The sequence below is a fragment of the Buteo buteo genome, chromosome 1, assembly GCF_964188355.1.
Source record: "Buteo buteo chromosome 1, bButBut1.hap1.1, whole genome shotgun sequence".
NCBI classification, from domain to species: domain Eukaryota; kingdom Metazoa; phylum Chordata; class Aves; order Accipitriformes; family Accipitridae; genus Buteo; species Buteo buteo.
Window position 1 is genome coordinate 71,196,968 of NC_134171.1, and position 16,647 is coordinate 71,213,614.

General features: G+C 37.6%; 1 protein-coding gene across 1 annotated transcript in view; it reads left to right on the forward strand.

Moving 5' to 3' along the window:
* INPP4B (inositol polyphosphate-4-phosphatase type II B) overlaps positions 1–16,647 on the forward strand; it is a 381,542-nt gene that overhangs the window by 145,853 nt on the left and 219,042 nt on the right. Inside the window, exons 8-9 of the mRNA XM_075035790.1 lie at positions 11,402–11,520; positions 13,396–13,512. Coding sequence (XP_074891891.1) covers positions 11,402–11,520; positions 13,396–13,512 — 236 coding nt within the window. The remainder of the gene's footprint in view (positions 1–11,401; positions 11,521–13,395; positions 13,513–16,647) is intronic.

Sequence of the window (16,647 nt, forward strand, 5' to 3'; positions counted from 1 at the left end):
CTTGACTTTTTTGACTCTAACGGTACTGCACTGCATTAACTGAACATTTGTCTTTCAAATGGCAGTTGTTAAATACATCTCTAAATGTGCATATAGAAATAATTGCAGTAATACTTTCATGTTATAAAGTGTTTCCCAATGGACTTTATTTTTAATCCTCATATGTGGAAACAGAAGTTCCATAAAAAGCAAAACATCTAATTAATAGAGGACTGAAGTCATCCTCTCTTTTTGAACACATTAGTTATAGATGTACTTATTTTAGGAAGTTTTGAAATGCATGTCCTGCAGTGAAATTTGACTTAAAAATGAGGTTCCCCTGCAGGCCCTGAAAAAAATAGAATTCTCCTAAATGCAGCACCACAAAATCCCACACAGCAGTGGATGCAGTATGACAAGCAGACCAACCTAAGGTGCTTGGAAGGGCTTTGCTGAAAACAAAATGCTTAGGAATGCTTTTCTTCATTGTTTTAGTCCCACCTCCTCTGGATAATAAAGTTTCTAGTACTGTTACGGATACTTTAATTACAGTGATTAACCATATTTATAGTGTGTTTTTTCCCTGTTATGTGGAATATGAAACTGAAATTAAATACATTGAACTAAATTTAAAAAAAAGCGCCTCTCTATCTTGTGAAATATATGTTCCAATGTTCAAAAGAAGTTAAAGCTGACACTTTAATCTGAAATCCTGTTGCATATAAAATTGATTTCTGAGGGAATCAGAATAATGTACAGAATTACATTATGATGAGTTAAGAAGAATTTGGTCTTGGCATTCTTTGAAGACCAGACTTCTTCACACTGAAGAAGCTGAGGATTGTTGGCTGTAGGATTGTAAATGAGCTGCTTTAAAAACTAAAATGGGCCAGTACTGTTTTCGACTTTGAGATCTGAATGTGCTCACATTGAGATGAAGAGCAGCAATACCTAAGGTCATCCTGGATTTAAATCTCAAATCTGCCAGGGAGTCTCTCTACAAAATGAAGGATTTTTTTTTTCCCTTTTAATTTTTTACTAAAATTTCTTTGTACAAAGGAGTTGACATAATTTAAAATTATTTCTCTGGGAAGAAGTCAGCTATGTCTTTATGTATGTCAACACATCAAAACCAAGGCAGTTTCAAGCATAGTATTGTAATGTGTAAACAGCAGTTTTTCACCTTTGAGGAAACTTCTGCTGGAATGACAGTCAATTTACAATATAAGGAGCCAACCTTCTGGTTTAGCATGCAGTATGCTGGGCTAATTGTTAATGCCTCCCCTTTTAGATATGCCTCAAAATACAAGCTGCAGACATTTTGTAGATCTATGAGTTAACAATTTAGAGCAATAATTACAGGCCAGTATTTTGAGAGACGAGCTCAGTGTTGATTTTGAAGAAACTGGAAATACAAATATATATGCTACTTTAAGCATGTAACTTTAAAATGACATCTAAGTGTGTCAAAACAGCTACAGTCAGTATGGTATTTATTACCCTGTACTTTTTGAAAGGCTGTGTGTCTGTACCAACAGAGTTCTCATGGCTGAGACATACATTTTGGAGAAGTTTAGGAGTAAAGATTATTTCTTCAGGTTATGTGAGTAAACTACTCCAAAATGTTCATGGGAGGTGGATTCCTTGAAACTTGTCCTCTGACACAACCCTTGATCTGTGAACTTTTATTATTCCTGGACTCTGTTGTTTATGTGAAAATACACAAATATATATGTTTTTAATTTCTTATGAAGGGGGTTATACTTTGCTATCTCTTGCAGGTCCCATGCTATTAAAGTAATCCTAATTTGTTTGTCAGAATGGCTGTTTCAAAAATCCCCTGAGGACTAAAGCATTGTCTCTTACTTGGATCTCTATTTTAGGTATTAATCCAGAATTGCCACCTTTTCAGACAAGTCTTACTTATATTAGAACATCTTCTCCCTCTAACTACAGCTTGCATGCAGATTACTTAGCGTTTATCATGCATTTCCTGACTAGGAAATTTAATCATTACGGGGCTAAAAGTGATTGTTCTGGATTGCAGAAATCTATTTTCTCCTTTGATTAAAAGTGTGTCTTGCTCTTATTGCCTTGCCTTTGAAGTACATTTTAGTCTGGTTTCCTCTTAGGCATGTCAAAGAGCGTGGGTTTTGTTTTGCTAAAAGATGGCCTCTGGTATATTGGAGGGAGGAGTGCTTTGCTTCCACTTTTTTGTAGAGGACTCTTTAGACAGAGACTCACTAGTCGTTTTCAACATTTGGCAGGCACCTATGCAACAGGAACCAATTGTGAATCAGTCTAGTGTTTAGTATCCTAATGGGGGTGGGGGATTAAAAAAAAAATCCAACAGTACAGTCATGCAGCTCATTAATACCCTGCCTACTTCTTTTAAAGACCATGTTTTGCCTCATTTGAGCACTACACATGGAGAGTACTACAGTGCTCAAACCTTTCTGCCATGCTCCCTTGGGTATTGGTTTTTTTAGGAATCTTTGTGAAATTGATCAACACTACATCACTTCCTCATCCTTCACTGGAGGCTCCATCCTTGGCATAAGTAAAGGAAGGGAACACAAATCTTTTCAGACAAATGAGTCTTAAAGGATGTTCGGTTAGACAGTAGAGCAATAGCTTTGCTTGCAAGTCTAACTATTGACAGTCTTTTCTTTTGTGAGTAACTATTGTTAATATAACGCCCTACTGCATCTTGTCCTGGCACCTTCATCATGATTGCCTTTACTATGTAACATTTTCACTTAAAGAAGAAATGAATAGTTTTATTCACTAGCAGTGTCTCATGGACAACAGGGCTATGGCCACGTAGTCAATTAGCTTATAAATAATTAGAGAGCTGGCTCCAGAGAAGTTTGTGAAAGGGACTTCCTTAATGCAGCCTCTCTAAAACTGCACTATTGTTTAGATGCACTTGGTTAACATCAACTAGCTTGGGTGGTAATAGCAACATAGTTGTGGGACCCTGAAGTCTTGTCCAGGCTGTATGACATGTCAAAGAAGCAGGGTGGATCACTCCCTACAGAGGACTGGGTTCCTGTAGCTGGACTTCTAACCAGAATCCAGAGTAGCTCACTTGCAGCTGCTCAAAGCAGCTGTACTGCAGTGAAGAAGCATCCTCAAAGATTTCAGGTTGTGTAGAGTTCCTTCTGAAGTTTGTTGTCTGCTGTAGTTGCTGGACTGTGTTGCCTGATTGCTTTCCTTTATTTTTGCAAGGGAAGCTTCTTTCCTCACCAAGCCTGAAAGTATGTTGTAAAGTTGTATGTGATGACATGGATTTGGAGTAAGGCTAAGCAACAGCTGAATTTTCTTTACATGTTGGAGAAAAGGACTGTCTCTTCAGTGTTGTAAAGTAATACTGCACACTGAGGATCAAAACCACATAATGCTTCACTTGACAACTGGTATGGCAGTGTATAAATGCTTATGTCAAAGGAAGCAATGTATGCTGTTATAATAAAAACAGATGTGGCAGACTGAAAACTTTGAATTGGCACTTTTGTTTCTTTTCATCTTCTTGTGGTATTGCTGACATATTTTTGTACATTTATTTTATTTCTGAAGGACGGACAAAGTTAGGAACCAGCAGAATATATTTTATTTATCCAATCTGAAAGAAATTTTTACAGGTTCTAGATGTTTGCTATGAGCTCATAGTATAAAGAAACTCATAGTTAAAAGAAAAAAGGAAGTCTGTGTACCACTTGCTATTCCTCTAATTCTTCAGCTGGTACTTAAACTTGTAACCACTCCATTCTCAGGATAGTGAGAAATCTTTGAAAGAAATTACAGCAAGTTTACTTCTTTATTAGATACTTGATCTGACAACATTGGGGAAAAGTGAAGGGGGAAATGGTATTTAGCTGTTTCCAGGAGATTTAAACCCTTTCATGGTATTCTAAAATAGTAACAATACGAAAATAAATTACAGCCTTGGAATAACAGTATCAAAATCCATTTTGATATGAATATATTTTGGAGTGTAGTAATATATTACAAGTTTTTGTAAGACTTCAAGCATGCTGTTTGTTGTTTGTTTTTTTTTTTCTTTCTTCTTTCCTCATTTCTCTCACCAGAGAACTGAAGTCACCTTCCAGTCAGAGCATAAATATCATTAATAGGCAGTGCCATGAGCAGAATAGTTTTGGACAAAAGGTAAAGAGGGTAATTGAGAATCTAGAGAAACAGCAAGCTCTCTGCTTTGCTCTCACTAGACTACTGCAGCACCTCAGAAAAACAGAGTTCTCTGTGCTGGTAGAGGCACAGCACGCTCAGTAAAGAAAAGCAGTCTTTTTTGGAAGTAGTAAATTTTTATAACTAAATATAGCACTACATGAAAAAGATACACAGAGATGCTTACATTCTCAGATACAGTTTCAAAAATTAAAGGAGTTTAAAAATATTGGTCAAGAGCAGTTTGTTTCATAACTTAAGGAGCCAGCTGTTCTGAGCAAAGGTAGAAATTAATTTCCGTGACCTTGTTGCCATTGTGTAGCTTAAGTCTAGAGCACAGAGGTGGCAGAAGTCACTTATACACAATTGTAAATAAAGCTGGAGGAGCATGAGCATTAGCAGTGAATGTGCTGGAACAGATCGTCTAACATTAGCAATGGATTAATGCACTACCAAAATGTAAATTGCACTGAATGGATGGTTAACACATGTAACTGTGCATTCACTTCTGCAGTGGAAATATGCCTGTGAGCTGTACACTGATCCAGTCAGCCCCTTTCCTGAGACTCTTGCATCTATCATACTTAAACTCTATAAATAACTGGGGTTGTCCAGGCTGAAGAGCAAAGCTGCAATATGAAATAGGCCTGTTCTAACACGTCAGAAGAAATGAAACCCATGCTCAGGAAATGGCTATTATTGCTGCTGGTAATGGCAATGCAAAGTTACAGTCTAAGCCTTTTGCATTTATTTTACCTTCTTGGAGAAAGAAGGATGCAGTTTGAAAGTGCTCTGCTTAATGCTGTAGTCCAGCATGAGACTTTCAGTGAAACAGAGAAGACACAAATCCCAACATTTCTTTAGTACTGCGAAAACCCAGGGTGGGCAGAACTTATTCTGAAATAGATCACTTCTGATTTTCACAGTGGTAATTCTAACCAGATTTATCACTTCATATGCAAATAGGATGATGAGTGCAGCTGGCATCTCAACTCCTGGGTATGATCATTTATCCCTACCCTTGATTAGCATACACCATTTTCCCCCAGCAGCACTCGTTGTATCTTACTTCAATGAATCCTAAATAATTGTGGTGTTTTAGCTGCAAATTAAGTGGGCAATGGTTGATGTTTTTCTGGACAACATATTGATGTGTTACTTACAGTGAGTACTGCTAATACTGGTGGTGTTTGTAGGGGGTTTTTTTTCCCAAACCTGTATTTGTAGAGATGTCGTGAACATATCTTTCTTTATGCTTAATCTGATAATACTTCCCTGTTGTCTCTTTCTCCTTGGACTGTTGGTAGAAGTTTTCTTCCCTCTGTTAATTACAGGCATCCCCTGAAGGATAGTAATTATATTATGTATGTGCATTTCCTTGAGATATAACTAGGGTGCTTTAGCAACCAGCTGTACATTCCAGAGAACAGATATGTATTTTATTTTTATACAAGCCTCTCATCTCCAGAGACAGGAACAGTGATCTTGGCTTGGACCTTTTTTTAGGTAAAAATGAGTGGATCTTTACTTATTTGTGTATGTGGTCCAAAAGTAGTCCTCTATTCTGTAGAGATTCTTTTCATTGCAGAGTCTACCCAAGTCTGAGCATCTCTTTTAGTTATTAATGCTAATGAGTGTCCCTCCTAATACATACCTGTTTCATGACTATGTAACTGCGCCCTCATTTTGCGATAACGTGGATATTATAATTCCTGTGGCTGCATCCTGTGATATTTAGTGTTGTACAGTGAATTTTACTGCGAGTCTGCATTGCAGATTGTTGTGGGAGTAACTTCTCTGTGCTTTTGGTCCCTAGGTAGAGGTATTCTTTACACACCAGCAAACTGAAGCATTCCTGCTGACACATGAATGGGACAACTAATTAGTAGTATTTATGATAAACCAATTAATAATATTTATTATGGAGCACTAGCTGGATGGGTGCTCATTAACACCATTCTGTGCTAATATCAATCCCCAAACATTTGTCTCATTTACTTTCAGACATGTTTTGCCACACAGAGAATACATCGCTGTCCTGTTCTCATTCCTCTCACAGTTGCATTTATGCTTCTAATTCAAAAGTATGGCCAAAGCTTTCCTGTATGTTCTGAAGTTGGATTATTCCTAAGCCTTTATGTGTGCCTGACTGAAGGTATTCTTTTCAGCAAGCTTGGTTAGTGCTGTGTGTTCAGCAGAGGCAGAAGCAGCGGTGATGTGCACTTTCTTCTCTTACGCCTCCCTACCCTCCTCAACACTCCCCCGGGGTGGAGGAAAGAAAACTGTGTACTGTTTAGTGTTCTGCATGTAGCGCAGCTCTGAATGTAGTGTTCTCTTATTTAATCTGTCCTTTTGCCCACTAAGGAATAGCTACACCTCAGTTAATTAGTCTATCAAGACAGACTGTACATTATTATTTATAAACTAAGTTGCTTTGGGATAATAATGCTGCTGCAATGCCAATGAAATGAAAAAAAATTTTGAACATTATGTTCACATATGTGTGTGAGACACACAGGCTTCTCCAATGCCCCTTGTCTTCAGATACTACTAATTTTCTGTTCTGTTTTGACAGCATACAAAATAGCGTGCCCTGGAGACAACAGGGCTATGCTGGTTAATTCCTGTCCCTTGCCAGCCCCTTGGAATCTGTTTTGGTTTGGAAAATGGGAGGGAATGAGGCTGTGGGAAATGTCATTTCTGTCACTGGTTAGAGAAAAAGCTACCTCGCAAATTGCCATGTAGGTTAATACAGGCATTGTGTGAATTCCTAGTCTGGGAAGACTTTCACCAATGTGCTGTAATTTCCCCCACAAACAAAAATAAACATTATTTAATTTCAATGCCATTTCCCAATTCTTGGGCTAGTTCTTGGCTTCCTTCCCAAACAACTCTGTGAACTCTGAGCTGGGAATGTCTTTCAGTCCCTCTGCCCCTGTCGTTTGTTCCAGCTACTGGATCTTTTTCAGTTCTGGGACATGCTGCATCTCCCCATTTCTCTGCCAGATTAATTTCTTCTGGCTCCAGTGGGCTTAGTGCTTGGAGCAGTGCTGAACACCTGGTCAGAATTGTTACAGTTTCTGGGAAGGTAGATGATGAATTTCCAGACTTTATCTGCCTTGGTTTTTGTTTTATTTGTTTTCTCCCTTGTTATTGTTATATAGTCATTGAATTTTTTGGTCTTTCTCTCTGTGCTCTGTTCTTCCGTTCAGGTAACATTTTTAGAAAATTCTTCCTGATCCCATGAATTGGTCAATGAAACCATGAAGCAAGATTCTACTGTGTTTACAGCATAGCCCAGTTTTGAGGAAACAGTAACCAGTCTTTCTTTTCTCTTGTCTTTACGTGTGCACACATGCACACGGAAGGATGAAGGGCACAGCCAGCATGTTAGTGCAGCGTAGAGAACAGTGAAATATTGAATGTGGCAGGACTTCAGAATCAAACATCTACTCATGTTGTCTGCATTTACAGCACGCATGGGGTGTGTGCATCGTCGTGGTACTGGAATGTACAGGACAATGTATGGGCATGACTGATAGAAAAGGAGCACTTGTTTACTGTGATTCATGTAAGAAAAATATAGTTTTAATAGTAGAACAACAACAGTAGAGGAAATGAAACAACAATATTCTCTTTGCTTTTATTCTTTAGAAAAGAAGTGTTGAAGGATAACATTGATTAAATGTTATCTGTTTTAAGGCATTTTTAAATAGTAAGACAGTTTTAAATGTAGACCACAGAACTTTGCAAAATACATAAGTATTTGTAAATGTATTCTAGAGTAGTTCTTCTTCCTTGCAGCCTTTCATCTTGCTCTACACATAGTGATAACTTTGCTGTCTTTCTTTCCTTCTTTTTCTTTGCTTAGTATGTAGAGGAGTTGTTTCTTCCTGGCATCTTAACTTTTTTCTTTGTTGATATAAAAGCATAAATTATTCCTAATGCAGTTCTTCCTTAAACGTTCATTGCACACTGATAGGCTTAGCAGAGATGGGATCACCAGGGGAATGGATGACTCAGGCTTTTACACACTGAGTCAACAGTCACAATGAGTAGATTCATATACTTTTGGCATGTAAGTACAAGCTGTCACTTCATTTCACTGAGTTTTGTTGATGAGTTTTTCCAGAATTAATTCAAGCACAGTAAAGTATTGAAAAGTAATGCGACCTATGTATATGGTCTGCTTGGGCGTAGGTTATGATGGAAAGTGCATTGATGTTGTCACCTGCTTTCGCTGTGTTACATTTGCAGTTAAGAAAACAGCCGTAACATGCCTTTCTTGTTTGTATTTTCATCAGTTTCTTTTTGAGTAGTCTGTCAATAATACCCAACAGATGTGTTTAAATATATAACATATAGGTGGTATTTCACTTTCACAGCCATGTAATGTTTCACTTTGTCCAAAGAATGTTGAGTAGACCTAAGATTTTCAGAGATACTGCTAGTACAGTAGTTCAAAGGGCAATAATGCAGTGTGGGGCTGTGGAACTTGCCAGGCTGTGAACAGGGTATAACAAACTTCTGTTCTTCGGCATCAGCTTAAAAATAGCCCCTATGTTTTGTTGAGCATTTCAGTTGGGCTGTTTTTAAGGGGAGTGATGCACTGTGGCTCAAACTGACAAATTCTGTGTCACACCAAATCTTCAGTTCTCTGCCAGTGACAACCTTATTGAATATCCTCTCTGACTGAAAGGGTAGCTGTGAACAGCAGTAGCCCAATGCCATAATACAGACAAATAACTCTGTCATCAAAGTACATGCAGGTTCCATTTTAGTTCATGTATCCTTCTGCATTGGGATCTCCCAAAGAGTTCTGATACTTTATGCTGATCCTCCTCATTGGAGATATGCAGATGATTTATCTTTATGTCAACTCTAGCCAATGAAATTCAAGATCATGTTGCTAAGCTGCCTTTTTACAGGAAAATGAGCTAATAACTCGATTGCCCTACTATCACAGAAATTAATTGTTTCCCATGCTCAGATATCATCAAGGTGGTGACCACTTAGTGCAGATCTTCTTCCTATTGTTAAAGATTTATCAATAGGATAAAAGCCTGTGCTCTTGGCTGCTAAAAGAATTAGTCACATCTAAGTAATGTATTTGAGATATCCCACAAGTAAATCAAACTCTTATTTATGGGGGATTTACCACCATTCATCACGCACTATTACTTTTTACAAAAGTTCAGCTGTAGGGTTCCTGCCAGAGTCACTGGTGGGGTTTTGGGGGGCTTTATTTTTGTTTTTCCTAAGCTTCTGTCTCATTCTGTTTTTCCCTTCTGGTATATTCTGCTCATCGTTGGAGGTCCATTGAATTGTGAGCTGGCTAGCCTTCCTTTGTGGTGGGTGTGAAAAACCTGACTATATCTGTCTGTTCCAACTCCCTGTACTGAACATAAGCCCTCTTGCCATTCCTCTGAAACTGTGCTTTACTGTGCTATATGCTAAAAACATGATTATAGAGTGGAACATATAAGGATTGGGTGGTGGCATAAGATTAGGGTTTGTGGGGGGAAATGGCTGTATCTGGAAATTTCAATGATCTGATGCTGCATCTGTGGTCAGCTTTAGAGAGGATATAGTTCAAATAGGTAGGTGTGTGCCCAATATTTTGTGCTTTACTAACTGCTTTTCAGTAAATCTACTCATATAATTCTTCAGGTCTTATCAAGTAGTGCTAACATTTAGAGTCCTTTCAATAATGCGGTGAGCCTTAGTAGCAAGGAATTGCTGGCTTGCTATTTGAGTCTGGCGCTGTTATATCAGCTGTTTCATAAAGACTTCATCATGCGCAAACTTTATTCTTACCCCACTTTTACCACCAGATTATGATAGAGTAAGTTTGAGACTGTCTACCAAGAGATTTCATTGGCAATTCGGGCTAACACAAAAACTTCAAAATATTCTGTGAAGGTTAGATTTAATTGTTTCCTTGTTCCCTTTTAACTGTTAGGGAAGAGTGGTAAAAAAGCTTCAGCTAGTTTTCCTTTTATTTCCTCAAGCAGCAGGTCCAAGCTCAAAGAAAAAGAAGTATAAACCAAGCTGAGTTTGCCTTTTGTATGTAGCAGATCTTTCCTTGCCTTGGCTTCTCATCAGACCAGGTTTGCTTGCTGTGAGGATAATCTGACTCACCTTTTAAAATGTTAAAGGTCAGCTGCACTTGAGGAAGCTCCCAGTTGGCAGTGACTGCTAGAAAATGTCCTCAGCTCTTTCTTGACAATTAGCCTCTCCAAAACCGTAGGCTTTTCTTTTCTTCCCTCAGGCTTCTAAGATCGCAGTGCAGTTTGATGCACTGCGGAAAAGGCTGGGTAGATCCTATCACAGTATTCACTGTTGCATATTCCTTATTGAAGAACGTAAGGTGGATGGGATTTGCATTTGAGCCAATGCATGCCCCATTAGTCCACATCCCTTCTGCAGAGCAGTTAATGGCGCATTGTTTCTTTCCTCCTCCTTTTCTTTTTTCTTTGGTGCTTTCATCCTTTTGGGTAGAAGGCATGAGGCGTGTTATTCTAAAGAGTGAACTCAGTCACCTGCATGACTCTGAGCCCAGGATAAAAAGAAATTATTAAACAAGAACTGAATTTCTCTATATTAGGTTGAATGAGTTTTAATAATGATGTCATATAGCCAGAATACAATTATTCTTCTCATTTATATGCCAGTCACTGACAAAAGAATTGGTTATTTTGCTGTCTGCTTTTAGGTATGTAGATTTTTACTCGATTATTAATTCTACTAAAAAGTTCATAATGTAGTATCAGACTGTATAAACTAACCTAATCACTGATAGCATTTAACTGGCTTAGAATGTGTTTAAAATGGTCATGTACTGTGAAAATTGTCAGACAAGAGATGATCAAATTAGGCTGCTACGAGAGATTTCGTGGCAAATTAAATGAGTGCTTATGTAAAATTACCTACCATTGCAGTGTGTGTGCGCATATGCGCACGCACATTCATATACTGGAGCTGATGAGCCTCTGGCAGGGAGGTTTGCAGAAGCTGCAAGTATTTTTAGTGGAAACGAAATCTCAGTTCAGTTCTGCAGCATGTGACTTCCTATTTCTGTAAGTTACTTCCAAGGGACTTCCTGTGTTAAATCGACTTGTCTCTAAAGATTTAATCTGGAGCCGGAGTGTAGTCTGCTTTGTCCTGTGCCTGTGACAGCCTCTTCCCAGAGTTTTCTTTTGAGTATTTTATTTTTATTTTGTACTGTCTCCAGCATGCAAGGATCTAGTGGCTGCTACCCGTGATCGGAAGCTGAATACGTTTATACAAGTCTCGGTGGTACATCCAGCAGAGCACATTTTGACGAGGTATTCAAGCACTGAAATCGTGGAGGTGAGAGTCTCTTATTCAATTAACATGTTGACTAATGAATTGCTCATTTCTTCCTTAGCAAGTGAATGAGAAATAAAACAAGTTAGTGCATAGTCTTAGGTGAGACAAGCACATTCTGGCAGTAAGTAAAGCATACCTTAGAGTGTTCTGTAGTTCTTGGCATTTAACCAGGATAAACAGTTAGAAATGAACTTGGCTTTTCATGAAAGCTCTGTTGTTCCAAGTAGAGGCGTAGAGAATACTCTGGTTCTCCAAACGTAGGTCTAGGATGAAACAGGGAATAGTTGCTCTCCTGAAAGGACAAGGCAATGCAAAGTAAAACTAAATTAAGAGTACAGTGAGTTTATAAAGTATTTTTAAATTACAGAAGAACATAGGTCTATTATATGGTCTGTTATCCTATCAGTTTCTTGTTCTATTTTTTCCACTGGGAAGCTGACGCTTTTGCAATTTGAAAAATATTAGCCTATTTCTATAATTAGGGAAAAGAGTGTGTGTATGAAACATCTGTGACTTTATATGAAATAATTAGTAACTTGCATCACATATTACAGCAAAAGTTGTCTGAGGCTGCTTTGCTAGTCTTTGCCTTGCCCTGTAAGCATCAAGCAAAAATAGTTCACAGAGAAAATTAAGTGTGAGCAGGCAGTGTAGTTGTAACTTTCTTAACTTATGGAGAGACTCATTAAGAAACAGGAAAAGTCTTATTGTAAACACACACACGATTTTGCCAAAGACTTGCTTTAACTATTAAATACAATGAGAATATTTCATGAGCTCTTTGTGTGATCAGTGTCAACCAACTACTAATCAAATTGTTATGGTTTCAGCCATCAACCATCCTGAAACTGCTTAATTCAAATACCTCGTATCTGATCGGGATGTTTCATTGCAGACTATCTGGAATGATGTTGTGCAGAACATGGAATATATATATATATATATATATATATATATATATATATATGTATTTTCTTTTTCATAGAAGTTGATGCATTTCCTAACACAATGTCCCAGATCTGAATAAATCTCTGAATTTGTTGTGTCAAGGCTCTCAGCTTCATAGTCAAGCTTTGGGGGAGGGGGAGGCAGGGGCACAGAAAAGTTATTTTCTTCAAGAGAAATTGCATTTATTATGCAAAATCCTTTATTTAGTAGAAAATTTAAGGATACTAGCCTGGTAATCTTTGGAAATTAAGTATAATTAAACATTAAGAAATTACAAACAACCTTTTATATGATTCATTTAATTGTTTGTATATCTGAAGCCATGATATAGTTACTTCTGTGTACAGCTTTTAGATATAATCATAATGTTACAAAGCACAGGAATGTTATCTTACTCCACTGCTGCCTCAAGAGGGGTATTGGAATCCCCTCCCCACAAATCAGTATCCCTAATGTAATACAGGGAGTCTCTATAGCATTTCTATAGACATTTTATTGCGACCTAATGAAGATCTCTTTTGTGTGTGCGTGTGTGTGTTATATCCTTATTTCATTTAAATTAATATGAAATTGCAGTACTTTCAGAAAGTATTGTGGAATAAAGAAAGGGATTATTTATTACAGGTTGTATTCCAAATACTGGTACCTGGTGGCTGAGCTGTTTAAAAGCATGTTGCTAGGCTCTGTTTCAGAAGAACTTGTACCTTTTCTAGTTAAAAAACTTTCCAGAAAGTTTTTTGAAATTTTCCTGACAAAGTTTTAAAGTTGTCCAGTTTTCTTACTGATTAGTTAATACTTAGCTGTTCACGTATCTCTGCTGTAGAAAGCTAACTTCTTTTAAAGAGTCCACAGTTTCTGTACATCCATAATGGCATACTACACATTGCACAGCTGTTACCTTACTGAATGTTTACTCATGTTACACAGGGTACAAGAGATCCACTGTTTTTGACTGGTGTGACATTCCCACCGGAATACCCCATCTATGAGGAGACTAAAATAAAACTAACAGTCTATGATGTCAAAGACAAATCTCAAGACACGGTAAGTGCTTTGCTTCATTTCTTGCATAAATCTTACCGAGGATTAAGTTTCTCACCATGTTCTTCTTTAGATCTCTTTAGCAAGTTTGCAAATTGGGGAAACAGGTTTATGTAGAATTGGTTTTGCTCTTCTCTTATACCTAAAATGTACTTTATTTTTTGTTGTTAAATTAGAGTATAGAGAAAGAGATCCATGCACTTAAGATGGATCCTTTGCTATTGTTTAATTAGTTACATGAATCAGCACAGGTATTCCTGGCAAATTAAAGATTACTCTTGTGTGCTTTTTGATAGCGGAGAACATATGGAATAGACTGAGTTAACATCGCTGTGAATAATTTTTCAGAAATATGTTTCTGATAATATTTTATTTATATGCTCAAACCAGGATGATAATAGACCCTGTAACCTGATGTTTGAGAGAGATAATTATATTTTATTTTAAACTCTTGCCTGTGATACATGCAGGTCTCCTGTGGCTGCTACTATTATTGATTTGTAAGGGTCCGAGATCATCTGTGTCACTGCTAAAAGTGAATGATTTTGGGTTCTAATGTTGTACGCTTTTGGTTACACTGTCAGCTTTTTATGCTGAGAAACAGTTACTCACTTGAGATGATGTATGGAGGTCAGTGGGACTGTTTGAGTGATTTAACTGCCAAATATAGATGGTGAGTGCCATTTTATGTGCTCCAGGTGATCTAAGACAGCCTTACAGAGCTAGAAGATATCATAGGACCTATGGGAGATCTGTGTTTTTCTTCTGTGGCAGCTGGAGTCCAGCTGAGAGTTTTCTCTTGGGCATCAAAAATGGCCCTTCACACCTGTATTTAATTAGCTGAATTGTTCTTTACATATCTGTAGTTGGCCCCTGGTATGCTTAAAGACCATGCAAGCTCATGTCATGACTGTATATGTGTTCATTATCCCTAAGAAGGAAATTAAAGGCATACCTTACAACTTGAAAATGTCTTTGAACTGCTTACATGAGTAAAGTTATATGTTTAGAAGACTTCTGATTTTTTTTTTTTTTTTTTTCAGGTAGAAAATAGTTGATATGTTTGGTTAAATTTTGGACCTTTGTGAGCAAACAGGTTGGATCTGTCTCCTCACTGTGTCCTTTAACAGGAATGTATTTTAGACATAGAATCTGGATTTCTTTCAGTTTATAGACTAAGGTATTTTTTCTGTTTAAGAATAACTGGGAAAGAGGCATGTACGCACATTTTCACAATGTGTATGTTTTAATTTTTGGTTATGGTTTAGACTACAGGGACTTAAAATGGGATCTGCTGTTTATTCAATAGACTTGCCACCCATGCACAGACGCAGGAATTGTATGAAAGGAATTTGACTTTGTCCTTTCCCTTCCAGTTTCTCTTGTGACTGACAGATGATGGAAAATAATATCCTATCTGTAAGCGAAAAAAGTGGACTTGATTCATAGAGCTGTCCCTGTACTAGTACTCTTCTAGTTGCAGACCTCTGTACTGCCTCTTATACAGGACAAGATGTAGCCTAGAGAATGAATGTAACTTGATAAGTTTTTGCAAAATTTTAAGAACTTTTTATAACTGTTCCTTACAATTGTAGTACAGGACTAGAGTGTCTCCTAGAGAATCCCATTAAGGTAGCTGGTAAGTCACAAGAGAATACCTTTCTCTTTTGTCATACCAGTTGTGTAGTTCCTATGTAAAACATTCTAGATCTATAGTTTATAGTACCTTTTTGTAGGGGAAAATGTTAATCCCATCTCTGGTTTACTTATATTTAGTCTTTTGTAATACTCAGCTGTTTTAAAACTGGATGTAGGTAAGAAAAAATTAAATAAGCTGTAAGATTTAAATCAATGTAGACTGCAGCACGTGTGAATCACCCCGGGCCACCGAGCTTGCGACTTCATTTGTGGCAGTATTTGGACTTCTGTTTATATCCTAGAGTATCAGCAACGATAGAACAAATGGCTTGACTTTCTTTCCTCTAATTGGAAGCCATCACACTTTTCTATTAATTCAGGTGACTTCTTTGAGTCTGGAGGTGTATATAGATTCATAAAAGTTAGGTTTAAATGAGCTATATCTTGATACCCTTACCAGCATAGCTGCAGTGGCACAGACTTCGATGCTTGCTTCATTAGCCAAGAAGTGGCATGTGTCCCTTTGGCAGTAAGCCTGTTCCAAGTGCTGTAGCTTCACAGTTCTGATTATCCAGGCTACAACAAAGCTGGCTTTCTTTTTCCTCAAAAACTGCCGCAACAGGTAGCCCTACCATTCCTCCAAGCAGACAGGTAATCCACTTGGGGGTGGAGGGGAATCCAAGGCTGTTAGGTATGCTCTGCTCTTCTAGGCTGTGCTTCCAGGCCACTCACCAGCTCATACAAGTGAGCTTTTGTGGCAGAATAAACCCTGGACCTGACTGCAAAATATTTCACAGAAATTGGGCAAAAAGCTACAGTAATAAGAATTCCTACACCATCAGGGCTATAGTACTCCTAGTTACTTCAGTTAACCAATTCAGAGTAGCTAATGTCTCGTCACAAATATATACTTATTCTTTTCTCATTTCTCTTGTAATTAAAATTAAACTAAAGGAAGTGAATTCTGTGCATTAATTAAACTCAGCAGGATTTTACTGCTACAAATAGAAGACCGTAGAGAAGGTGGGGAAAGGGCAGTGGGTATGTCACAGGATAAAGCATTTTCTTGTTTTTTGCCTAAACCTGCCTCTGTTGATACAAGATAATTAGGTCTCATTTTCAAACCCAATGGATTTTTACTGTAATACAAAAATAATTAAATACTGCTTCATTTGTGCACATAGGTCATAGTGCTAAAGTGAAAGGGGATGCTCACCAGTGAGAGACAACTAAAATTTTTTTTGGCACTACTGACATGCTACTTGTGCTGCTCTTTTTAAAAAGATTTAAAAATAACCTTGCAATGCTTGCATTCCTGTACCAGAAAGCAGATAGTTAACTTCACTCTTGCCTGTCATTTAACTTACATTATATAAGAAGTGCAGTTTAATTATATTAAAGTGCTGTGCAGCTGGTATCACATTCACTGTGCTTGACACACTGAATGTTCTAACTGCACTTTTCACTTTTTATACATCTCTGTCTGATGTTGATTATAAT